This window comes from Triturus cristatus, chromosome 6 (genome assembly GCF_964204655.1).
Source record: "Triturus cristatus chromosome 6, aTriCri1.1, whole genome shotgun sequence".
NCBI lineage: Eukaryota > Metazoa > Chordata > Amphibia > Caudata > Salamandridae > Triturus > Triturus cristatus.
The window spans coordinates 723,640,584-723,663,950 of NC_140589.1; the positions used below are offsets into that span (position 1 = coordinate 723,640,584).

General features: G+C 41.4%; 1 protein-coding gene across 5 annotated transcripts in view; it reads right to left on the reverse strand.

Annotated features, from left to right (window-relative positions):
* The window catches only part of CRYBG1 (crystallin beta-gamma domain containing 1), a 901,344-nt gene that overhangs the window by 154,806 nt on the left and 723,171 nt on the right, over nucleotides 1-23,367 (reverse strand). For all 5 annotated transcript variants that reach the window (XM_085611232.1, XM_085611231.1, XM_085611233.1 and 2 more), the window contains 5 exons: nucleotides 11,208-11,334; nucleotides 8,666-8,701; nucleotides 7,423-7,586; nucleotides 580-706; nucleotides 349-494 (listed from right to left, as the gene is read on the reverse strand). In XM_085611232.1, coding sequence (XP_085467358.1) covers nucleotides 349-494; nucleotides 580-706; nucleotides 7,423-7,586; nucleotides 8,666-8,701; nucleotides 11,208-11,334 — 600 coding nt within the window. The remainder of the gene's footprint in view (nucleotides 1-348; nucleotides 495-579; nucleotides 707-7,422; nucleotides 7,587-8,665; nucleotides 8,702-11,207; nucleotides 11,335-23,367) is intronic.

Here is a 23,367-nt window from a genome sequence, read left to right on the forward strand (position 1 = left end):
CTGCCCGTACTAATGCTAAATGAATGACAATATATACAACTATCTGAAGTTGACCAAGGTGTAGGCCAATATCATAAAGTGTTACAGGAGTACAGGAAATACCGATAAGACACTTCAAAAGTGAGTCTACTCAAAATCACTTTTGCTAAACTTCACACAATAGAATGAGTTGGACAACTCCAGTCCCAACATTCCAGATCAGACTTCCCGCATATAACTTTCGGTTCTAAATGGAAGCCAAATAAGATCGATAGATATTCCAGTCAAGTTTGTAGGTTAAGTAACAAGCAATGTGATAAATAACAAAATATTACCAAAATATGAAAAAAACTATCAACTTGAACTTACACGCCACTTAGAACATTGATGGACTGTGTCTTTAAGCCATATCCTGTGTCCTCCATGTTAGAAATAATTCCTAGAACATTTATATTGGCACCTTTCTCTCCAAAGTCTTTATCACTGTACATTATCATGTGTGAAGTGGAAAAATCCTGTTGGAGCATAACAGGACATTGATTAACAGATACTGCCATTAAAAATTATAAAAGCATTAAAAAATAAATACTGAGCACTCACGGCTACGATGGGACGAAAAGATTGCAGCTGGTCATTGTAGCCACCCCAATCACGCCAATGTGGATAATCTCCTTCTTCGAGCAAATACTGATGACCTTCAAAACCTGGCTTTTCATAACCGACCCAACTAGAGGGGAAAAAAAGGTATAGCTTTGCTGTAAAGTGAATAGTTTTGAACTTCTAACAGATGCACTAATAAACAATGCACAATTAATTTGATTTGCAAACCCTGTTGAAAAGATTCTTTACAGAAAATAAAGGTATAATTGGTCAAATGAGATTACCAAAAAACACATGTGAAGCTGGTTGTGGATGCCTAAAAAACAGGTCAATATATAGGAGCGGGGAGACAAAGCCAATAAACTCCATGCATGGATTGAAAGGGAGACCAGGGGCGAAGTTGGGTTAGGGAAATGGAGGGCAGTGACGGGGTTATAAGAGTGACCAGCTTTCGCTACATATTATGAAGGGGTATACGCATCTGTGGCCCAAATGTCTGAGGAGTACTATGCTGATCTACTGCAACACATATCTCTTCGAAGGCTTTCCAAAGAAGACAGGGACACCCTAGACGGAGACTTAGCCGTTGAAAATATAGCCCGGGCGTTACGAGCCCTACAGTTGGGCAAGGCGGCGGGTTCAAGCACTGTGCCTGTGGAGCTTTATAAATGCATGATGAATAAAGTGGCAGAAAACATGCTAGCCATGTTACATGCCGCGAGGGAGGAGCGGTGTTTGACGGCGAACCAGAGGGCTGCGACCATTGTAGTGATACTAGAGAAGGGCAAGTCTTCAGTGTAGTGCACCTCTTATAGGCCCATCTCCTTACTAAATTTGGAGGTCAAAGTGCTGGCAAAGGGCCTGGTGTCCCAGTTGCGATCCGTATTTACCAGAGTTACCATGGGATGGAGGTAATACCCGCATCGCACTTTGCAAGCTACAGAGGGGGATCTCCGAGGAGGGTTGGCAGTCTCCGACATTCTCAAGTACTATTGGGGCTCACAACTAATGACAGTTAATGACTGGGTGTTCGCAGTCCAAGCAGAGCTGGTATTTCGCGTTGATAGAGATGCTATGGGAATCGAAGGATACAAAGCAGCTTTGTATAAAAATGAGCATGCCCTGTCGCTTCTCGCCCAGACAGTGGTTCGTGTGTGGAGGGAGGCAACAAAATACTTAGGCTGGGAGGGGAAGATGACAGAACAGACCCAGCTATGGCGCAGCGACCCCTTGCGGGAAGTCGGGGCCCAAGGCAGGTTCACAAAGTGGGCACTGATGGGCATCGAACATCTTGCTGATATGTTGGTAGGGCATGCGATGGTGACCTTGGATGTCCTGCACCAAGATTATGGAATGCCAGAGACCGAACACTATAGATACTTGCAATCAAAACATGCACTTCAGCGTCATATTTTGGAGGGAGACTAACTGCCAGAGGCAGCGCCGCTGGAGGACCGCCTCTTTTTGGATCCATTGGGGAGCATGGCAGTCTCCGTGACAAATCAGAAAATAATGAACAATGTCCCAGGCCCATTAACAGCCCTGCAAGAGTCCTGGGAGGGGGATGTGGGGGACACTTGAGGAGGACGACTGGACAGAGGTTATTCAGAGCCCAATAGAGGTGGGAATACGTGTTCCTTCCGGTTGATTCAATTACGGATACTCCACAGGTCCTATTGCTCCAGGGTACTCATGCACAAGATGGGTAGGGGGGGTCTACCACTTTGCCTGAGGGGATGGACAAGAAGGTACTTTCTTTCATATACTGTGGTCGTTCCATTTCATACAGCCTTACTGACCAGTAGTGTTGAGGTCATGACCAGCGTGTTGGGGCAGATGGTCCCACTAGATGCTAAGCAGCTCCTTTTGAATGTCTCGGGAGAGGGGACCTGGCCTAAATATAAAAAGATATGGCTGAAACTGGCAGCAAGTGTCGCAGAGCAGGTAGTCAATCACAGTAGGGGTTGCCCCAAGAAATGGGACAAGGTGTTGGGTAATTGGTGCACCTATGGAGGGAATTGACCACGAGGATGTATGAGAGGGGAGGGTAGTCATTGAGTAACATCCTGAACCTCCATTTGTAATCTGGTACAGTCTCTCCATCATGGTTGCGCTGAATGTCCTATGAGAGCTACTTTTGTATCAAATTAATGTATATTCTCTTTCCTACATACGCTGTAAAATGCCTCAATCACTGCATGTTTTTAAGTGAGCACGAGTTTTTGTTCTTCAATAAATAGAATTTTAAATTAAAAAAAATATGAGCAGATCTAAGCAGGATTTTAAGGGAATATGAAACAATGGTAGTGAAGGAGAACAGAGAAATGCACAGAATAGAGACCAAGAGTGCTAAAATGTAAGATAACACAGTGAGGGAAAGAGATGACCAGGGTTGTGTGAGAAGTTGAACGAAGAGTGCTGGATGTGAGTTGAGTAGAACTACGGTCACAGATACACACAAAGGAAAGTCTGTGCACAGGAAGGAAAAATGTGTGCAAAAAGGGAAAGAGGCCTTCAGAAGGTAATAAGAAAGGAAGAAATAAGAGAGGGTTATGGGAGCTCCAGGAAGACTAATAGAAATGTTGGCTACAAATTGGAGAAAGAATCATGTATGAGGGGAAGAAAACCAGAGAGTAGAACATGAGTCTAGACAGGAGAAAATAAGTGTGAGGATATTTTTGTAGCATGGAATGTATGATAACGACACGAGAACTGAAAAGCAAGAGTATGAAACAGGGGGAATGTTTGATGAAAGACTGGCGATGGAACAAAGATGACACCATGACACAGTTGTAGGAGCTAGTGGGAGAGCTGTGCTCCTGGGAATAACTTTAAGACATGAGAAATGTTAAGTTTAGTGATCAATTGTTTCTTGGCTCAAAAAAAATGTTTGAGTACCAATGAGCAAGTCAAAGGAAATACCAAGATTCGAATATGAACATTTAAATTCACCCAAAACCAGTCATCACAGCCCCATGTACGAGTGGAAGTTGTAAAGGTGTGGGCCATTAGCCACGGTTCAGCTATTCATTAAAATTAAAAACGATGTCACATTAAATATTTAAATAGTTTTGCATATAATGGAAACTCTGGGGTCCTGGTTCTATCATATCTCTCAGCTGCATTTGTTCCGGTTAACCAGACGGCATTTCTGAGCCATTTTCCTCAGACCAGTTTTGGAGTTCCATGTTAAGGTGGTTTACATAATTTCCGTCAGACAGACATAAGATTGTCATTTTACTACTGTCAATAAACATCGCTTTTGTAAGGTTTAACAATCTTCTTTATTGTCTTCTATTTTGCACCATCTTGTATTCTCTCTTTACGTACACGCTTAACATACAACATTTTACTGGTGTTGTATAAAAATCAGAACCATGGGGCTTCCCTATGCCAACATTGCATTCATACATGCTTGTAGGAGGATAATTGGTTGAAACTGAATATAAATAATTCAAAGTTTGTGATCATACACAAACCCTAAACTCCATCCCTTCACCCTATTCCTATAGTTTTTGCGAAGGGAGCGGTCTTCCTAAATGACTGCAATCTTTGTTATGTTTTCAGATGGAAACATAAAGGTCGCATCCTGCTTCATTAATCTCAGGGTCCAAAGGGGAGTCTTTAACTTTCTGACACCTCTGCATATTCGTCAAAAATAGCAGTCTCATAGTTCTCCTGTGTGGCCTGACTACAGGAATAAAATCTATTATGACATCATGTGATTTCTACTAGAAAGATTCTAAGATGCAACTGTTTACTTCTTGATGAGGCGGGCAGAAGAAACTAAAATCCATGTGCTGGATGCCTTGATAAAGACAGTAGAGTTCATGGGCATCCGAAAACTCAACATAAGATTTAATGCCACTGGCAATCATTTCTCCCTTCTCAAATTCACTCGTTATCTTCTGGCAAGAGCTTATGTTTTGTTAATTGCAGATCATGTGCATAACGTTACCCTTCAGACATGGGGGAACAAAAGATTTTACTATTAGATTTCGCTTGATGTTCAAAAGTCTTTCTTGGCAGAATGCAGAAAATAGATTTATTGTGGAGAAGTAGTACTTTTTACAAGAACTATACTGTCAAGCTAAAAAAAACTGTAGCGCGAGATGTCAGATCCTCTCCTGGTCTCTTCTTGAGAAGCTCATCTCAGAGGAACAGAGATAGCACCCACAGAACTGAAGTTACAGAAACTTCAGAAAATAGCAGCTTCAGGTCAAGGTAGAATCACAAAAATGCCTGCGCACCTTTAAGTAGCCATGATTCTTTTGAGCATTTCCAGGTTTGTGAGAATTAGAGGGAAGACAAAGGACCTCCCAGACCAATAGGTCATGAGACAGTCACATAAGGAATTTTGCCTGCTGGTGATACAAGAAGCAAGTTCTAACATTTGATTTTTACGTTTGTGGAAAAGGTCATGTGTGTGAACACAGCAGTGGAAGATGAAGGAAAGAACTCCTTGGCTGAACTATTGTTCAAGGGTTGTTTGTGGGCATCTGTTCAAACTTGTTACAGGCTGGCTGAGTGCCACACAATTTAATATAGAGCACCAAAAGGAAGATCTTCTGAGATATATCCAATATCTAGGGCTTCTTTGTCAATGGCAGAGTGGAGAGTAATGCACTCCTTCCTACGCATGGTCTAAAAGAAATTGCTGGAGGGATGAATACACTGAGATGGGCTTCAATTAATGGGCTGACTACTGGTTCAGCACTTCCCACAGACACAGCTGCATAGTGGTGAATAGGAAGCTTTATTTTGCAGTCAAAGAGTGGCTGCCATTTGGGCCAGGTGTGAGTAAATATGTTAGCTGTGTTGAGACAAAGAAGTTGGCTTCCTATGGCACATGGAAAGTTTTGTTTATGGTTTCAGTGCAGTGAGACAATAAAGCACATGTAAATCTACTGATTACAATCAATAGATGCACAGAGCCTCTTACAATGCCGTCACCCAAGTGAACATTCTGAAAATCTTAATCATATAGACCCAGAATGGAACGGAATATGCTCTTTCTGCCTACAAGGCAGTTCATAGTATAGGACCTGAATACCTGAAAAAAGCTTTTCTAGCATACGCGCTCAGCAGACGCCAATCTTCTGATCGTCCCCAGAACAAAAAAAGTCAGCTGGGGTGATAGAATATTTATAGTGGCCACGGCTAAACTATGGAATTTGCTCCCCCTACAAATCAAGACCAGTGCCACCTTGCTGTCATTCAGAAAACAAGTAAAGTAAAAACTTGGCTATTTAATCAATAAGTGGCCAGCCCTCCGCTAATCTTTACAGTCCATAGCACCGAGACACCCATGGGTATTTGTGCACTTGAGAAGTTGTTAACATAAACACATATTTCCCTTTGTGACTAGAAAGTAACACGAGTAAAATAACACACACCTTTCCTCAACTCAAGAGCTGAACTGGTTCTATACTTATTAACATTGCAAATAATTGAGAGCGCCATTGAGTCCATGGGAGCGCTAAGCAATGAAAGTTGTGGGTATGGAACATTTCTGAGATTGGTGTGCGGGGGTGCTAATAATAAGTAAGATATGCACCCATGCTGTGGAACAATGTAGTTGCTGCATATAGCATGCATGCACAGACTATGTGTGGCTTTTATGACTACTATAAAGAAACAGTTTCCGGTCATCAAAATTGTATGGGTAAGGGACACAGCCAGAACTCAAAGGTGTAAAGGTCTCCAACACCATCTAGCTAACATAGGAAGACGTTTAACACATAAGAAAATACATGTCACCACCAACTTCAATGACTTTAGGCACAGGCCAAATAAATGTCAACGTAAAGTGATCTAGTTATCAAGAGAAGAGAAAATTATGTGAAAGTCTAGTATTTAGACATCCCTTGAACTTCTATGGTGACCACAAGCCACTGATAAGGAAGTAAGGAAACCCTGAGGTTCAAAATTTGTTCTGTAGATTAAACTCTTCTTGTGACTACATGCCATTGATAAGGTATGACAACCTACTAGTACTGGTCATGATAACATTTAAAAATTGTAGATAAGGGCTGTAAAATGATACCACCTCAAAGAAACTTTCTTTTAGCTCTTTAGAAAATGAACCAGTCCTGAAACGTGTAATGTTGGATTAGGTACCTCTTCTGAAACCAGCCCATCTTGGGAAGCAAGAAAAAACATTCCTAGAGGTTACCACTACTGGCCAAGATAAAAATATCCATTCAAAAAGCACCAACCAAATCCCCACCCATTAAAAACATCATGTCTTGATGGGACCATAACTTAGCCAAGAGTCACTTGCATCACATAAAGTCCTGAAAAGAACAGCGTTCAGTGACATGCACTTCATGAACACCCAAGGAGCTGAGCATAAGCCAGAAGAGAATGCAATAACTTTCCAGTATTCTCAATCTCCTATGAATCGGAGCCATTTTCATGCTACAACGTACCACTATGATTGCAAAACAGGAACTCATGAACGTAAGGACACATATACTACCCTACAGCACCAGAGAGCATATGGACAGAGAGCATATGGACCACAGTGACCCTATTAAATATTACCTTATCAAAATGAATGTTTAGGCTAATGAGGTATGGTAAGGTTCAAGTAAAGTTACAAGATTTAGATAAGCCTAATTGTATCGGATACATAGCTTTCTCTTGCCATTGAGTATACTTGAATGGAAATAGAAGTAGCATTCTTCACGTGTAAATAAAATTGGCATGTTCCAAAAGGTACAGTAAGTACTTAGAGGAAAGTTAAACTGGTGAGAAACTGAAAGAAAATCATTATGACGAGAGTCAGCTAAATATTCCCAACATTATTCAAAAGACTTCAATTGAACCATCTTTACTTACATTCCACCTAAAACTCTTATTGATGACACTGTTGCAAAGGAAGACAACTGCCCTTCTTCAGACTGTTCATCTCCAGACTTAATTTGGTCCTCAGCAATGTTGAACATTTCACCATCCAGTTCCAATTCTTTCCCTTCAAAGAAAGGCTTTTCATAAACAAATATCTAGCCGGAATTGAAACAAAAATATCAGTTAACCCAAAGACTAATGAACATCCGGTGAAAACATCTGCACACCAATGCACAACACAGATACGTGAGTTTCAGACTATGGCTAAACATTCAGGTCCTGATGCAGAGTTGGTTGGCAATTAAAACTCCTCTGGTTTCTTGAAGTACTAAATCCAGCTGGAGAATGCACCATAGGAGTTTCTTTAACCACAGCGATGGGATCTACTCTAGATTAAGCATTTTCTTCAGAAATCAGAGGACATTACATCACCACTCAACTCTAAATCACACCATTGTTCTGTCCTTTATAATAAAAAATAAAATAACAAAAAACAATCCATTCTTTCATTTGCCACCCAGCATGTTTAGTGCAGTTGATGGAAAAGGAGCACCAACCCAAAGCAGAGCAACATTTGAGAAATCCATAAGGAAACTGCATTGAAAACACTATCCAGGAACAGCGTGACTTGCTGGCATATTCAAGAAAATTCATGACCAACTTTCTCTGGTGATTTCACTATCAGAGTGATATTTTTGTAAGGTTGTTAAAAGCAAATAAATTCTGTGAGTACATGGCTGGTGTGTTGAATGGGAGGCATCTTGTCCCAGCTGCTGCATTTTGTTACTTCACCACACATTTTTGTTCTTCTTCTAAAATCCTCTAGAATAACATTGACATTTATGTATCCAAAATATTTCCCATGCTAAATGGTTGTTTCCTCATCAATTCTTATCAATTTTTTTTATCTCAAAGTTTAGTTAAAAGGCTTGTTTCAAATATTCAGCTTGCGTATATTATTACATTGTGAAGTATATATAGTAAAGAAAAACCCACCTATATGTAAAATCCATTAAGGTGCGTAAAGAAATATTTTTCCTCACATGCACTACTTCTAATGTAATTTTATGTCATTACATTATAAGAATTTGTTTTAAAATTCTGTATTTTTTTCATTCAATGAAAGGAAACACTAAGTCTGAACACAAATACAAATAATAGCAAACTAAACCCACATGCCAATACACTATCATGATTATATGGTACAGACAATACTGTGCACACAATATTTTACCTTCGGCTCATTTGGTATCTCTACTTTACGGCCACCCTATAAAAAATAAGAACAGTGTTACTTTCTTTAAACACACTTAGTATCAGAGTCCTCTGGGAGCTTTACTGGCTTCAAAAATAATATTAACTATGAGATGTTTTCGCAATGCCTATTTTTCTCTCGCTAATTTGTTGCTGTCACCTATGAAAGGAAATGCCTAAAGTATATTACGGAAGCTCTCCCTAAAGTATATTACGGAAGCTCTCTAAACTGATTTTAAGGTCTGCCAGAACATATTTTGTATAATACAGTGTACAAGACTAATCAAATTTTCCATCGCTCTTGAATTTCTTATTTTTTGGGTGCCACAACAGAATATCAAAAAATGGCCTAAAGAAGGCTTTTTTTCTGATGTCTCTGAAATACAAACATTTATTGTGAACATCTCTGACCGGAAAAAACAATCTGCTCCATCTAAGTCTGGGAGGAACTACTTGCTAGTCTAATATGCTTCCCTGAAAAAAAAAGAAATAATAATAATAATAATAATAATATTATGCTTCCCTGCAAAGATTACAACATAAGTTAAATCAAGGTACCCTAAAATGTACTTATTTTATTTAAATGGGAACAAGCGCGAAGACATTTGGATCAGCAATAAGTCGCGATGTGAGTGAGGTTTTGAACAAAGAAGTTGTTTTATGATTAGGAGACAGCAACACATCAAGACAATCGATACAACTATATTACAACTATATAACAATAGTTTGGCACACTGTACTTCATATTATTTTGTCTGAGTCTCATGAATTGGAATTTTGGATGGATTTGGGCTCACTGAATGTGGGGTATACTCAGATCTCTGGGTGAGGTGCGGTCTAGTTCTTCTTGACAGAGCATAATTGCTGTGAGGATAGTGGGTCAGGTAGGCGCAAATGAACCACAGACCAATTTGTATACGACAGTCAGTTTGCAGAGAGTGCTGTTTTTAGCTGAAAGCTACCAAGTTTCATGGCGAAAAGAAATGGTGGCTGTACGCCTGGTATGTTGAATTGGGTTCTAGTGGCAAAGCAGTGAATCCGGTCTACTGGGAGAAAAGGGAAACTGAGGGAGACCCACGAGCAGGGGTTCTTGTTGAAGCAGAGGTGGAGACATGGGTCTATTTTTCTAATATTTAGGACTTCGTAGTATGCTGATGTGGCAGTAATAAATGACTGCATTCACATACAAGGGCTACAGCAAACTCGAAGGTTTCTGGCGAAGGGGAGATAATGTTTAATGTGAGGAGGAAAGTGGATACAATCAAGCAGAGGGGTAGGTGTTGAAGAGGAGACAAAGTAAGGGATGTCAGCTTTGGAGGCATTCAACATGGGAGACACGAGGACCCATTCAAAGTCGTAATGCAGTGAGGCAGAATGGGTGACTGAAGAGGATAGGAAAGAAGATTTGTGTTTCGTGGGCGTAAAGAGAAGAAAAGCCAAAGGACGAGATGACGTCACCCAGGGAGGTGGAGTATATGGAGGAAAGCAGGATGCCCAGGGCTAACCTAAAGTGATGCAACTGGTAGTGCTGTCTAAGATAAGAGGGGACCACTGGCCTGACTAGAGCCCTGTGAGGGTTTGGAAGACGGAAAGTAACGTGGGGTGATTCACAGTGTCAAAACATAAAATGCCCTGCAGACTGAAGCTGCATTAATGATGCACATTTTTGAAGGGCACATCTTCTCACACTGCAGGCGAGGGGTTTTAGTTACAAAGAGTCTCACCACTGTGTGGATCCACCCACTTGGGCCCCAGCATGTCAAACAAACTGTAAAGATGCACTCAGCCTTTGTGGCTGTACTACACAGTAAGATACTGCACTGGGAATTTAAGGCAACTTCTGTCCATTGAGAGGCTGGGCTGAACGTTTGATGCTACGCATGAACTTCATGAATCTGTACTTGCCATATGAAAAGCACATTTGAGGAAGCGGCTGATTATTTGAAGCTATGCTTTTGGCTACTATAGTTGCACCTGGGATTTTGAGCTGTTCCTGGATATATGATGGTTAGGACAGGGGATCTGAGGTCACACCTTTGTATCTCTTAATGGTGCCAGTGACATTTGGACTGCAGCTGGGCATTTGAGGCTGTAATGGGACATACTAGGCCTGTGTAAGAGTATGGGGTGATTTACATCTATTGTATGTCAAGAATGCACCCCTGAAATATCATGCCTGCACCTTAGTTAATATTTGAATAGTTACTAAAACTTCTATCTACTTTAGTAACTGTGTTTTATTATTTTCTACATTTTAAACTTACTGCAGTGATCTTAAGTACGGCGATGCCCCTTGTGAACTACAGCCTACGGTCTTCATTTCACACAGTGGAACTGAGTGGTAGTAAAAAAAGCTACTAGACACCTAACTTGGAAACAACCACACCCTCTCCCATAACACTATACCAGATAATATGCTACACTTGCTGGGTTTATGTAGTCATGGGCAGGGTCTGAAAACTCCAGTCCAATAACTTCTTATACAAATTAGATAGAACATTTCAAACATATACATGTTATACCATTTTCAGTGGCCTCATGGAACCAATGTAAGCTTCATGAGTGTCCCAGAATGCCAAATTAGGATATTCTCCAGGTTCCAAAATAAACGGGACTCCCTGGAAGCCAGCATCTTCATAGATGAGCCATCTAAAATATACAAAAAGAGAAGTCGATGTTTAACATAAACTGAAAATACACACCTGGATTGCATGCATTTATTTCATATAATAAAACTACAGTATGTAACAAAATAATTGTTTTAACATATGTTTTGGGTTTCGTCTGGGGTCACGATTTGTTTTCTGTTTGCTTTACACAGTACAGGGTGACTTTCCTGCCCTCCTCCCCACCTTGACCACCACCATTTTTTTCCTCCGTTTTTGATATTGAGATCCTCTTTCGTATTTTTAGGTCTGTTTTGACAAGGTACTTGTCTGCAACACCAAATGTTTACAAGTTATATACACAGTGAGCTTTGGGTAAGCCCCATTGAAACGTTGGCGTGTTCAGTTCAGCTTTCTTCAGCCGTGCTTTGAGAAAGTATTAGTTAGATCATGGATTAGAACATCAGCCCAGAGGAGTATACACCTCACCACATACCTGATTTGGTGTCTTATCCTGCCACCTACGAAATGACTATTTCAAGGAATGACTGACAAGTTTACATCTGAAAAGTGAATCCAAACATCACACTTTTTGTCACACTTAAAACTTTATCTCACACAAGTACTGTATACAAAAAGCAATCCTTTTTTTACTGCTAGACATTTTGGATCACTTTATCGCACAACCAAATAATTGCTATGGACTCAATGGCCCTTTCTTCTACTGTTTTCCATTAGAAGAAACCCCATTCGGTGTCCCCAGCAACCACATTCGTCCCCGGCAAGCACATTCATTCATCCGACTGATCATAAGATTCAACGCACTCTACGCCTGCAGTTGAACTGCAATTTCAGTGCAACTGGCAAATCTGGCTAAGCCATTAGGTCTGGCTAATGACCAGCCGCAGCCTGTGCAGGTAACAGCGGTGGGGCAGGGTAAAGGGGGGATTTTGAGGGAAGATTTTCCCTCTGAATCGCTCCTCGAAATCCCCCCTTACCTGGCCCCACTGCCCCACCGATGTTACCTGCACGGACCGCTGCTGCTAATGACTGAAAAAGCAAGTCAGAAAACTATAGGCTAACAATATTATGGCTACTTATATAGGTAGAAAATGTCTTACTTTTTCAATTTTTGCTTTGTTACATTTAAAGTATACAATTTAGGTTTCTCACTTTCAACATACATTCAGTAAGTCAGAATTGCTGCACTGGCAAGCATAGCATTGGGGAAGGAATTCTGGCGTGAGGCAACCTGTAAAAGCAGATTAATACCTACGTATCTGTGGACAGAAATGTTGACATACCAAGGTGGGACAACCTGCAATTATAGGTGAATATTTACTAAGTGGTAAGTTTGTAGGTACTGATATTATCAACAGGATTGACTGCATTTCTATGGTTGAAATTGGGAGGGAACAATTAAACGGGTTTCGAGGAAGTGCTTCTCTACATGGGAAAATATTTTTGAAGTGAAAGCACATTCACTGCAGATTTACCTCCGGAGAATTTCCCACTTGGTTGAAATTCTTTAAGCCCTTTTCCCCGGCTCTTTGTCACCCTTGTGCCAAGAAATATTTATTGGTACAAAATGATAGTTTGCACTAGGTCTTTATAGTTTGATAGTTTCCGAATTTAATGTGTCTGCTATCATTAAGGCTTAGTAGCTGCCTTTAACACACTGTCAACCACAAGCCATTCTGAATTGCATGGGTGAATGAATGAATTATGTTGAATGAGAACTACTGGGGTAAGCACTTTATCTCTAATATTTTCATTCTCGTTAATGTTGAGTTAAAACAAATTGTCAAAGTAGGTTGTCATCCTAGTGACTTCACAAAGTAAAGTGAGACTGAAAAGATGAGTAGACTGAAGAGTATCTAAACTGCTTGTAACTTGATCCCCAATACCATGAATATTGTTTGAAAAAAATCAAAGTGTTTTCCAACGCCTCATTTTAAATGAAGGGCTGATCTGACACAACACAACCATATACAAGAGTAAAGATAAGTCCTGCTGCTCAAGCTTGAAAGATGAATTTCCACTGAATACCTCTGTTAATCAAAGGTACCTTTCAGAAACATCATCATCATCTTTATTCGGTCAATATTGACCATGAAAGCACAATGAAATCGCGTACAAAAATTTCACACTTAAAATAAAATCATAATGAAATATTATGATTAAGCAAAAATATTTTGCCCTCCTTAAAATAATAAATTATACAAACAGCCCTACAAAATTGTTCACACCCAAATTTCACATTGCTAGAGACATCCCTTAATGCCAACCAAAACTATATTAAACAATGAAGGTGAACTTGCATCAAAGTCACAAACATGAATAACAGTGCATATTTCTTCCTTCATCTCATCGCTTGATAATAAAATTCAGGACTGGAAAAATATCAGGAGACTCAAGACGCTGTAAATAGTACAAGCCCTTTTGAGGAGTATTAAAATATTCTCTGATACGTATATGGCGAAGGAACTGTATTCTAAAAGAGGTATACAAGGTGCAAAATAGCATAAAGTTCTTAGTTGACTGGCGTGACCTCCCATTGTATGGGCAACAAGGTAGTGACGCGCACCAGATGCCAGGAAAAGGAAAGGCCATTAGGTCATGAATTGTATTCACTCTTAACCCTGTGTGATAAAATCTAAGTTTCAGTGCCTTTTTCCATGTTAAGTATGGCTCCATGTCTTGGGTGGGTGAAAGCAGCACATATGATTGAATGGTTACCAACTCGAGTGCATTGATGATCCTAGCATCCTCTTTACTTAAAAATAACTTTTTCTTGACCTACTTTCCAGAGCCACAAAGCACAGATTTAAGGAACCCTTAGCACAGACTCACGTTTAGGCTCTGTGTCATGGAACTCCTGGCAGATTCCACAGACTCCTGTGAATACCTAGCACTCTCCATATGCAACAACACCACTCAACTGTGCAATCTGCACATCTTTTACCACCCCCAGGCACTAATGACGCCTTTACCGACCATCTCATAGAACTCATCACAGCCAAAGTCTCCGCCAACTCCAAAGATATTTTCCTTGGTGATTTCAACCTGCACTGGAACGACCCCAAGGATCCGCATGTCAACGCTATCAAAGATTTCCTAGCTGCACAGGCCCTAACCCAAGTCTGCTCACTCCCCACACACTGAAAAGGCGCCACCTCAGACTGGATCATTGCTAAGGAACCAACAGTCAAACTTACCGCTATAGACCCTTGTGACTGGTCCAACCACCATGCTATCACCTTCCTACTACCTGACACCCAGACGACTAGAGCACCGCAACAGGTGAGCCCCAAACGCTGGGTTAGATACACCAAAAACTTGGATCCCAGTGAACTGGCAGCTCAATGCAAGTCTGACCTGCCCCCCCCCCCCCTCACATCACATTGGTGACCTTAATGATCATTACTCTGTAACTATAACTAACATTCTTGATGACCTTGCTCCGCAAAAATGAAAAAGAACCCAAATCAAAGACAGAAACCCCTGGTTCAATGGGTCCCTCAACAGCGAGAGGAGATCCCTCCGGCGGTCAGTCAGAAAGAATCTGGAGACAGCACCCCTCTGCCGCCTGCCGCACATCGGAAACTTCTCCGTCAGGCCAGAAATACCTACAACAGAAACATCCTCAACTCAAAAAAAGAATTCTTCAGATCTGAACTGGGGGAACGTCAAGAACAGACCCCGCAAGCTACTCGAACTGGTCAAACACCAATCAAACAAAGTGGCCAAAACATCGAAAGAAACCCTCAAGTCACTAATATCCTCTGAGGAATTCTCCTGCCTTTTCTCTGACAAAATCACAGCCTTAGGAAACGTACTTAGATCCGCCACTTACTCTCAACCCCTTCCGGAACTGCCCCCGCCCCCCCCCCCCCCCTCCGTGACGCCTCCACAGGCTTCACCCAAGAACCAAGCACACTGGACCGACTTCAAAAGCTATGACGAACACGCCGTCTCGGAAACCCTTTCCACCTTAAACCCAAACAACCACTTCAATGACCCACTCCTCACTAATTGCCTAGCTGCCGCAGCCCAGTCTATCATTCCTAGCTGGACTGCAATAATAAACGCCTCCCTTTTTCAGGGATCCATACCCGACTCGCTGAAAGCCGGCCAAGTCCTCCTCATCCTAAAAAAAACATCACTGGATCCTGCCTCCCCTGACAACTTTAGACCTATCTCTAACATCCCACTCTTATCTAAAGTTCTGGAGAAGTGTGTGCAACAGCAGTTGAGCCAACGCATCACCAATTTCCACCTACTAGATGACTTACCAACCGGTTTCAGGCCCAGGCACAGCACGGGAACCACCATTCTCCACATTGTGGATGATGCCCTCCAAGCCCTAGACCACGCCAAAACCTCCTAATCCTCCCGATCTGTCCTCGGCCTTCGACACGGTCAACCTTGAGAAACTTCTTGAACGCCTCAAACTCAGGATGGTAATGGGTGGCTCGGTCCTGGAATGGTTTAGGTCCTTCCTCCATAACCGATCGCAGAGATTCCTGATTAACTGCAATTTGACTGCTCCTTCCCCGGTCACGGTTGGAGTCTCCCAAGGTTCAACCAAGTCCCCCACCCTCTTCAACCTTTACCTAGAACCGCTTGGAGAAGTTCTACACACCGTGAATATCTCGTACCACATGTATGCTGACGACACCCAGATCTACATCAAGATCTCCTCCATCGAGGAGATTCTCTCCATGAATGAAGCCTTGAAACTGACTGTCCAATGGCTCTCATCCAAGCAACTCAAACTCAACACAAATAAGACAGAATTTCTTCTAATATCCCCACCCAAAACCAACCCTGAGACTCAGATATTGATCAATGCCATCACAGCCTTAAACTGCCCTCCAACCATCGTGGACTCGGACAAATCCCTCGGAATAACCCTGGACGGCAACTTGAACATGCAGGACCACATCAACTCAATGGTTAAATCAGCCAGATTCAAACTGAGCTATCGAAGGAAACTGAAACCCTTCCTCGACACTCCCGACCTGAAAATGGCAGTCCAGGCACTAGTCATCTCTAGACTGGAATATGGCTGCTCTACCCTCTCTGGTTTACCCAATATCTCGCTGGCACCTTTGAAAGCATGCCTCCACATGGCCGCCAGGCTTCTAACAGGCTCAAGGAAGTTCGACCATATCTCACCACATCTGAAAGCGCTGAACTGGCTTCCTCTACAGGCCAGAATCGAACTCAAAATGGCATGTATCACGCACAAGGCATTATACACAAACTCCCCTGCATATCTTGCCCAGAAACTCGTGTTATCTTGAGGGACCAGAAACTCACGGACCTCCAGAGACCTCCTGCTCCAACCTGCACAGTTTAGGAAAAAGAAAACTTACAACCGGGCCTTCTCTGGGGCCGCACCAAGAATATGGAACTCACTCCCGCCTGCCATCAGAATAATCCAGTCGCTGGCTCGCTTCCAAAAAGATGCCAAAACCGTCCTAATGAGCAAATTCCTCGCCTAAACTCTGCTTGTTATTTCACCCAGAGATGACATCTTGCCCCATCTCCTTTCTATGCATTCCCGGGAGTACACAGGCGCTATCCTCCTGGCACCTCTGGGCTTCCCACCATTGACTTTGGGACTCTCGTTTCCTTGTGAACTGTAAATGTAATTGTACTTTGTTCCTTTTTATCCCTTTATTTCCAGACCCCCCACCCCCCTCCAAGTCTTTGTATACTGCTGCTGATTACTTTAAAGCGCTCCGATACCCTAACGGGTCAAGTTTGCACTCTATAAAACTCAAAATAAATAAATAAAACAAATAAGTCAGATTAGGAGTGAGCTACACCGGATCCTTGACTATAGCTGTAAACCATCACCACAGCCAGTGAGGCAGATTAAAAGGTCTCCCCGAATAACGGAGCATACGTTAAACATTTGCCGAACGATGCTAGACATGTCTAAAGAGAAGTTTCAAACAATCTTAATACTTGGTAAAACCGACCTTTCTAAGAAATAATTGTTCTAAGAAAAAGGAAAAGCTTTGATATTTTTTTAAACGTCCCTAATGTGCAGTCAATTTACAGCAACAGCACGGAGAAATGATAAATCATGCAAAATGTCTAAAAATATTCAAACATAAAACCGCTCAAAGTCCAGAAATAAATGTACAATTGTGCTTGACCTCATACTCGAATGTTAAATACAGACGACCTTCAAGAACAGATCCCTTTGTTAGCCAACTGGTAAACGTGCATAGCCTATAGCGCAATAACAACTCTGATTCTAAATGTTTACCTATGCTAGCCAATGCATACATATAACATAGGTGACCTGTATGCCTACCCCTACACTACAAGTGTTCACATCTATCAATCAAATGGTAAACGTGCACAGCCCGCTGCACGCTTCTAACCTAATTAACATCGGGACTGAAACAATTTGCACCTTTATATTCAAATCTTTCTGTAAATGCCTAAAGACCTTAGCCTGATACCTCTTTTAGTCAAAGTGTAAATATGTGTGCAAACTGTACAATCATGTGTTCTAGAATTCGAGAATCATTAGATAGAACAAGTTCTAGAACCTGTCTTAAGTGGCACGGTATAAGAGAGTGGCTGGGTAGCAGGTCATTTTATGCACACATAGCACACTGCCTTTTGTGCATTTGTGATGCGACAACTTTATTCAGTATTTAACAGGGTACTGAAGTTTCCCAGAGGTTGTGCAACTCTGCAGAGGCTACATTCACGAAGTACAAAATTAGGCGTTAACCATTCCAGCATCTGCCAAGTTAGACACAAATATCTCCGTGAGGTTCTGCTATGCAAGGAATGAACACTGTGCCATGACTCATTTCACAAGAATCAATCGAATACCTCTTGAAACAGGATTCCTATTGGACACAGGACAAGATTTACTGCTTGAGTATGGCCTAACATACACCTTTGCTTTCTAAAATGTACGTAAACTTTTGGGCAGCAACACTGCAGCTTTAGATAGGAGTCACCTATGACAGAATAAAGAAGCTACCCAGTTAATTTTAATATTTTGTAACACTGGGTGAGAAGAGCTTTTTATTATGTTTAAGAGTCTAACACTAGGAGATGCACAAATTCAATAACAATATATTTCTTGTCAATGTTTGTATCTTCTGTATTCGTGGCCTTAGTTAAAGTTTGGAGGACAGCATGCGCCGTCCGAACGTGACGGATACCCCGCCCGCCGTATTACAAGTGTCAGAGGATATAATGCACGTTTGTGACGGATAATCCCATCAACGAAATTCAAAATAAGACAGTTAGTTTTAAAAACTCCCCAATTGTGATATATGAAAACTCAACAAACTAGCTGACTGCACTGAAAAAGAGGACAACGTTAAACAGAAGAAACATATTTACATACAGAGTTTATTTTTGCAAACGCTTCGGCCACCAGCAGTGGTTAGACATCCCTATTGTATCTCACCAGTCTACTTGATTAGGTAGACTCAAGGCGGTAGTGTTGTACCCCAACTTGGTCGACACAAGGAGGATGCTGAGTATATAGTTGGTCATCTCTGGGTTTTAGGACAACAGACATATACTTCTTACGAGCTCCTATTACCAGCTTATTCGTTCACACAATGATAGAAGATTACAGACGAATACCTCGGACTAGAGTGATTCACTTAAACAGATCTAACTAAATGTCCATATGCCTGGAACCAAAGTCCAAAGAGTAGCAATTTTAGAAAGCATATGACGTCACCCATGGTGCTGCACTATAGAATACATAAATGGAAGCAGGCCTTTGGAAAGCAAGAAAAGCCACCTTTGATTTGACAAAGCAGGTATGCAGAACTTCTAAAAGCATGGCATTTAAAGACACAGGAGGATAATTCACAAGCCAGCCAGTCTGTCATGGGGAATAACCTAACATGACAGCAGACAGACAAAATATTTTTTTAATGAACAAAATAAAATCCCATAGCCCTTGTGATGTTCAAGCATTAAAGTGTGTCTTCAGTAGTTGAGGCGTGGTACCGAGTGAAGGAAGCATGAGACAGATTTATAAATTGATAATCCAGTGAAAACACTAAGAAATAAATGAGGGGTTAAGTCTTCAGTATCACACTGACCCTACTGCAAAAGAGAATGAGGCTCAGAGTGATTAAAAGTTAATTTAAATTTTGCACTTGAGAATGATGATAATGTAAACAGATGTTTGGCAAGTAAGAACTTTATTGTCACTGGATGCCTTTAGTACTTGAATCCACATGGCTAGAAAATGTTAAACTAACGAGGCAAGATAAAAGGGCAAGATCTATCTTTACAGTAACAGAGATTGCGCGCAATCTTGTATTGTGACTTAGCCACTGGTGGGCCGACAAGGCCTCATCAGACAGGTTCAAAGAGACATATGCTGGATCCTAAGCAAGCCAACCATAAAGTGCAGCTATGACGAGTGAGTTGGAGAACCTGTACTTCTTTATAGCGACACAGGGCCCACAGTCCTGATGTAGATGTCGGATTCTGCCCTTGGACAAAAACTGATCCAAAAATCAAAAGATGTATCTCTCAAAAGATGATAATCTAGAATGTCTTGCGACAGCCTCTGCACCTTAACTCGTGGATATCTAAGAGTGACTGGTATTGGAAGCAAATAGGTGTCAAGGAGGCAACAACAGTAAGTGCCAACAGGGGTCCCTTTGAAGGGTTCCGACTTGTAAGCAAAGATCCACTGGAGTGAAGCTGCCAATTGTGTGGGGTGCATAAAGCCTGCTCATCTTTTCTACCTACACCTATGGGTTGCACCTTATGAACAGATTTCATGAAGAATCTCTTGCTTGCTGCTCAGACCAACAGGTCCACGAGTCAGCCAGCATAGATGGATTGTGTGAATGGCATTGCTTGCTTATAAACATAACACTGTTGTCACCAGCTTCTAGTAACACTACTTTCCAAGGAATGGCAGGAAAAACAATGCAAGCTCCAAGAAGAGTACTTGTGCTCTAGAATGTTGATGTGGAGCCCAATGCCTTTGCTTGCTGACAGGCGATGTGTGCATCTTAAGACTAAGTATTGAGCGAAGACTCCAGGTGTAAATATCTGAACACACAGGGTGAATGACTGGTGTTCTAGAGATACTTTTTCATTCTATTATGGCTCTGCCCTTTTGGAAAATATCTGTACATTTCCAATCCTGATCTTGCCAGCACAACCTATTTAGTATATGATTATCAGGCACAGAGCTCTCTGCAAGATCAGGTACAATTCATGTGATCGCTTTGGAAGTGGCCATTTACATCATATACAGGAATGACAAATTCTAGGGACAGAAAGGCATTGCCCCATATAATACACTGGAGAATCTGATCAACTATGCCCTTTATGAGACTTGTAGCCATGACCTCCTAGGTAGCTTGTAACAAACCCATCTACTGTTGTTCCTAAAAGGAATAGATGCATATGTAAACTCTAGACAAAATGCGTCGGAAACAACGGCCTAACCAGACAGCTGTTCATATAGCTGTAGATACACAATTTTGCTCTAGTACATAAGCTAGGATACACAGCAGCTTGTGCTCCTTGACATTAGTGGGATACAATGGGGCTATTTGCTAGTATGACGAGCGGTGTGCGACCCACTTCGCATTTTGTATTTAAAGCTCCCTGAGCTATGGGTTGACGAGCCCGGATCCCGCACCCGCGCGCCGTGAGAGGTACTATACCTGATAAAAAAATTTTGGCAGTCTACAGCACCCCGCATACGTACCTACTCCCTGCTGACGAGAGGCAATTACCTCGAAACACGTGTCCAGGGATGGCATTTTAAACTTTTTACTCGTGGCATAGGTGTACCCGCCGCTGTCACTACATCCTCCAGAATCCTATGGGGCTATTTGCTAGTATGACGAGCGGTGTGCGACCCACTTCGCATTTTGTATTAGTGGGATACAATACCTTTCACAGTCTGAGAAGATCAATCAAAGGCATAAACCTTGCATCAATATTGCACAGCCAAGTCTCTAGACTTGAGTCGGAAGCCTCTAAATTCCATCATGAGCAATTTGATGTCATGAACACATGAGTGTATGAACCTCTGAAAAGAGGTCTTTAGAATTCCTATCATTTGAGTGACATCAGCGTGAGAGGCCGCGGTGCGCAATAGGCAACTTGAAGCCTGCCATCAAATTATGTCTGAAAAAGTAACCTTTAACATCAAACGTTTAACAGAATGAGTGTGTTTTAACATAACGTATCTCATTCCTTATTGACATACTGCTACAAGTCATGCTATGTAATGATGATGCTTATTTGTATACTTGAGCTGCTCTTATTGCAAATTAATTGTATATCACAATTATAACTGCTGACCTATCTACCCCAATCAACTACCATCCTCTTTGCCAACTTCCTTTTTTTCTCTAAAACCTAGGAGGCCTTGTCTTCAGCTAAACAGTTCAAGACATATTTCTGAACTCCCAAAACCTATTTGACTACAATCAGGTTTGAGCTCTCCACTCTACAACTGCACTCTCTAATGATGCTAATTTCCTTACATCAACTCAGTGTAACAGTCTATTTTAATACACCTAAATCTATCAGCTGAATTTGATGCAGTCATCACTCACTCCTACCTGTATATTTAAAGGTTTCACTCTTAGTAACACTGACAAGGCACTCAGCTGATTCTGCTCCTATCCTTCTGATCAAACTCTCTGCCTTATGGTGCTACTCACAAATTTCGAGTTCCAAATGATATATTCATACATCAAAAGTGGCAGTGTGCAGTCCTCACATTGACCCCGACGCGTTTCAGCTCCCATCACGAGCCTTGGTCGACAGGGGTTCTTGATAACATCACTTTCATGTATAAAGAAATCATTGACACCAGCCTTTGTAGAGATGCAATTCTTCTTATAAATATAAGTTCTGAGTGCATAATCAGCTAGCTACATCTCATGTTAAATGTAACAAATGACGTGTGTAGTCAGAGACTCGGAAGACAGTCCTAAAACTCTTTAGTAAGCTACATAGGATTTTCATGGTAATTTTCATTCATCCTAGGAGCCTGAAAACCAAAATAGGTAATGAGGATTTGCAGAAGCAGATGAAAATCAGTACCTGCTTTAGGAGTTGGTAAGAAATCTTTCTGTGCGTTTTACTCAAAGTTTTACTCTACAGAAATTCTTATTCAACAAGTGTGGGTTATCAAAAGACATTGGAAAACTACATAACGTGGCTCGGGTGACTAAATTTATGCTGTATAATGCGACACACTCTTGGGCAGTATTATTTCGCTATTTTGTCATTCCATTAAACATTACTACTGTCTGAGCAAACAATTAAACATCACTTGTACCTAAATAAGGAAATCAGCATCTTAACGGTGACCGGTCAATCTTTGCAAACTATCTGATACACAGCAGCACCAGGTGGTGCATTTTTAGAAACTTTTGAAACATTGAACCAAGCAGAATTTTTTGTTAAAATCTATAAGCTATTTAGTAGAAAGTGGACTATGTGGCTAATTTGGTAAATTCGTAATTATGCTGAAAAATGGCATGACTGGATACATGGGCGTCGTGAACCCACCGCTTTGGTAGCTACAGCGGGGTTGGGTCTCTTTATGGGCCTCTTCTGTCTGCAACTGGCAGACAAAATCTCAGAATTAACACTATGAAGGAATACAGCATCAATAGAAGAGCAAGTGGGGCAAGGAAAAACAAAATTTGGTAAATAGAAAATGGAAAGAAGGAATAAATATTGAATATAATGCAGGAGGAAGGGAGGAGGGAACGATGGAGGCATTGGTAGGTGGATGAATGACTGGATGAAAGTGGGTGGGTGAATATTTAGCTAGAGCTAGATGGATGAATGAACTAAAGACTGAGTGAATGGGTAGGTGGATAGAGAGGTTAAAGGATGGCCCAGTAAATAGATGCATGGATGGATGGGGGAGATAATTAATTGATAGGTGGATGGACAGGTAAAAGGATGACACAGTAAAGGGATGGATAGGTGGATGGGCAGGGGAAAGGAAGTTCGAGTAAAGAGATGAGTGAGTGGAAGGATGGATGGACAAATGAGTGGGTGAAAGGAT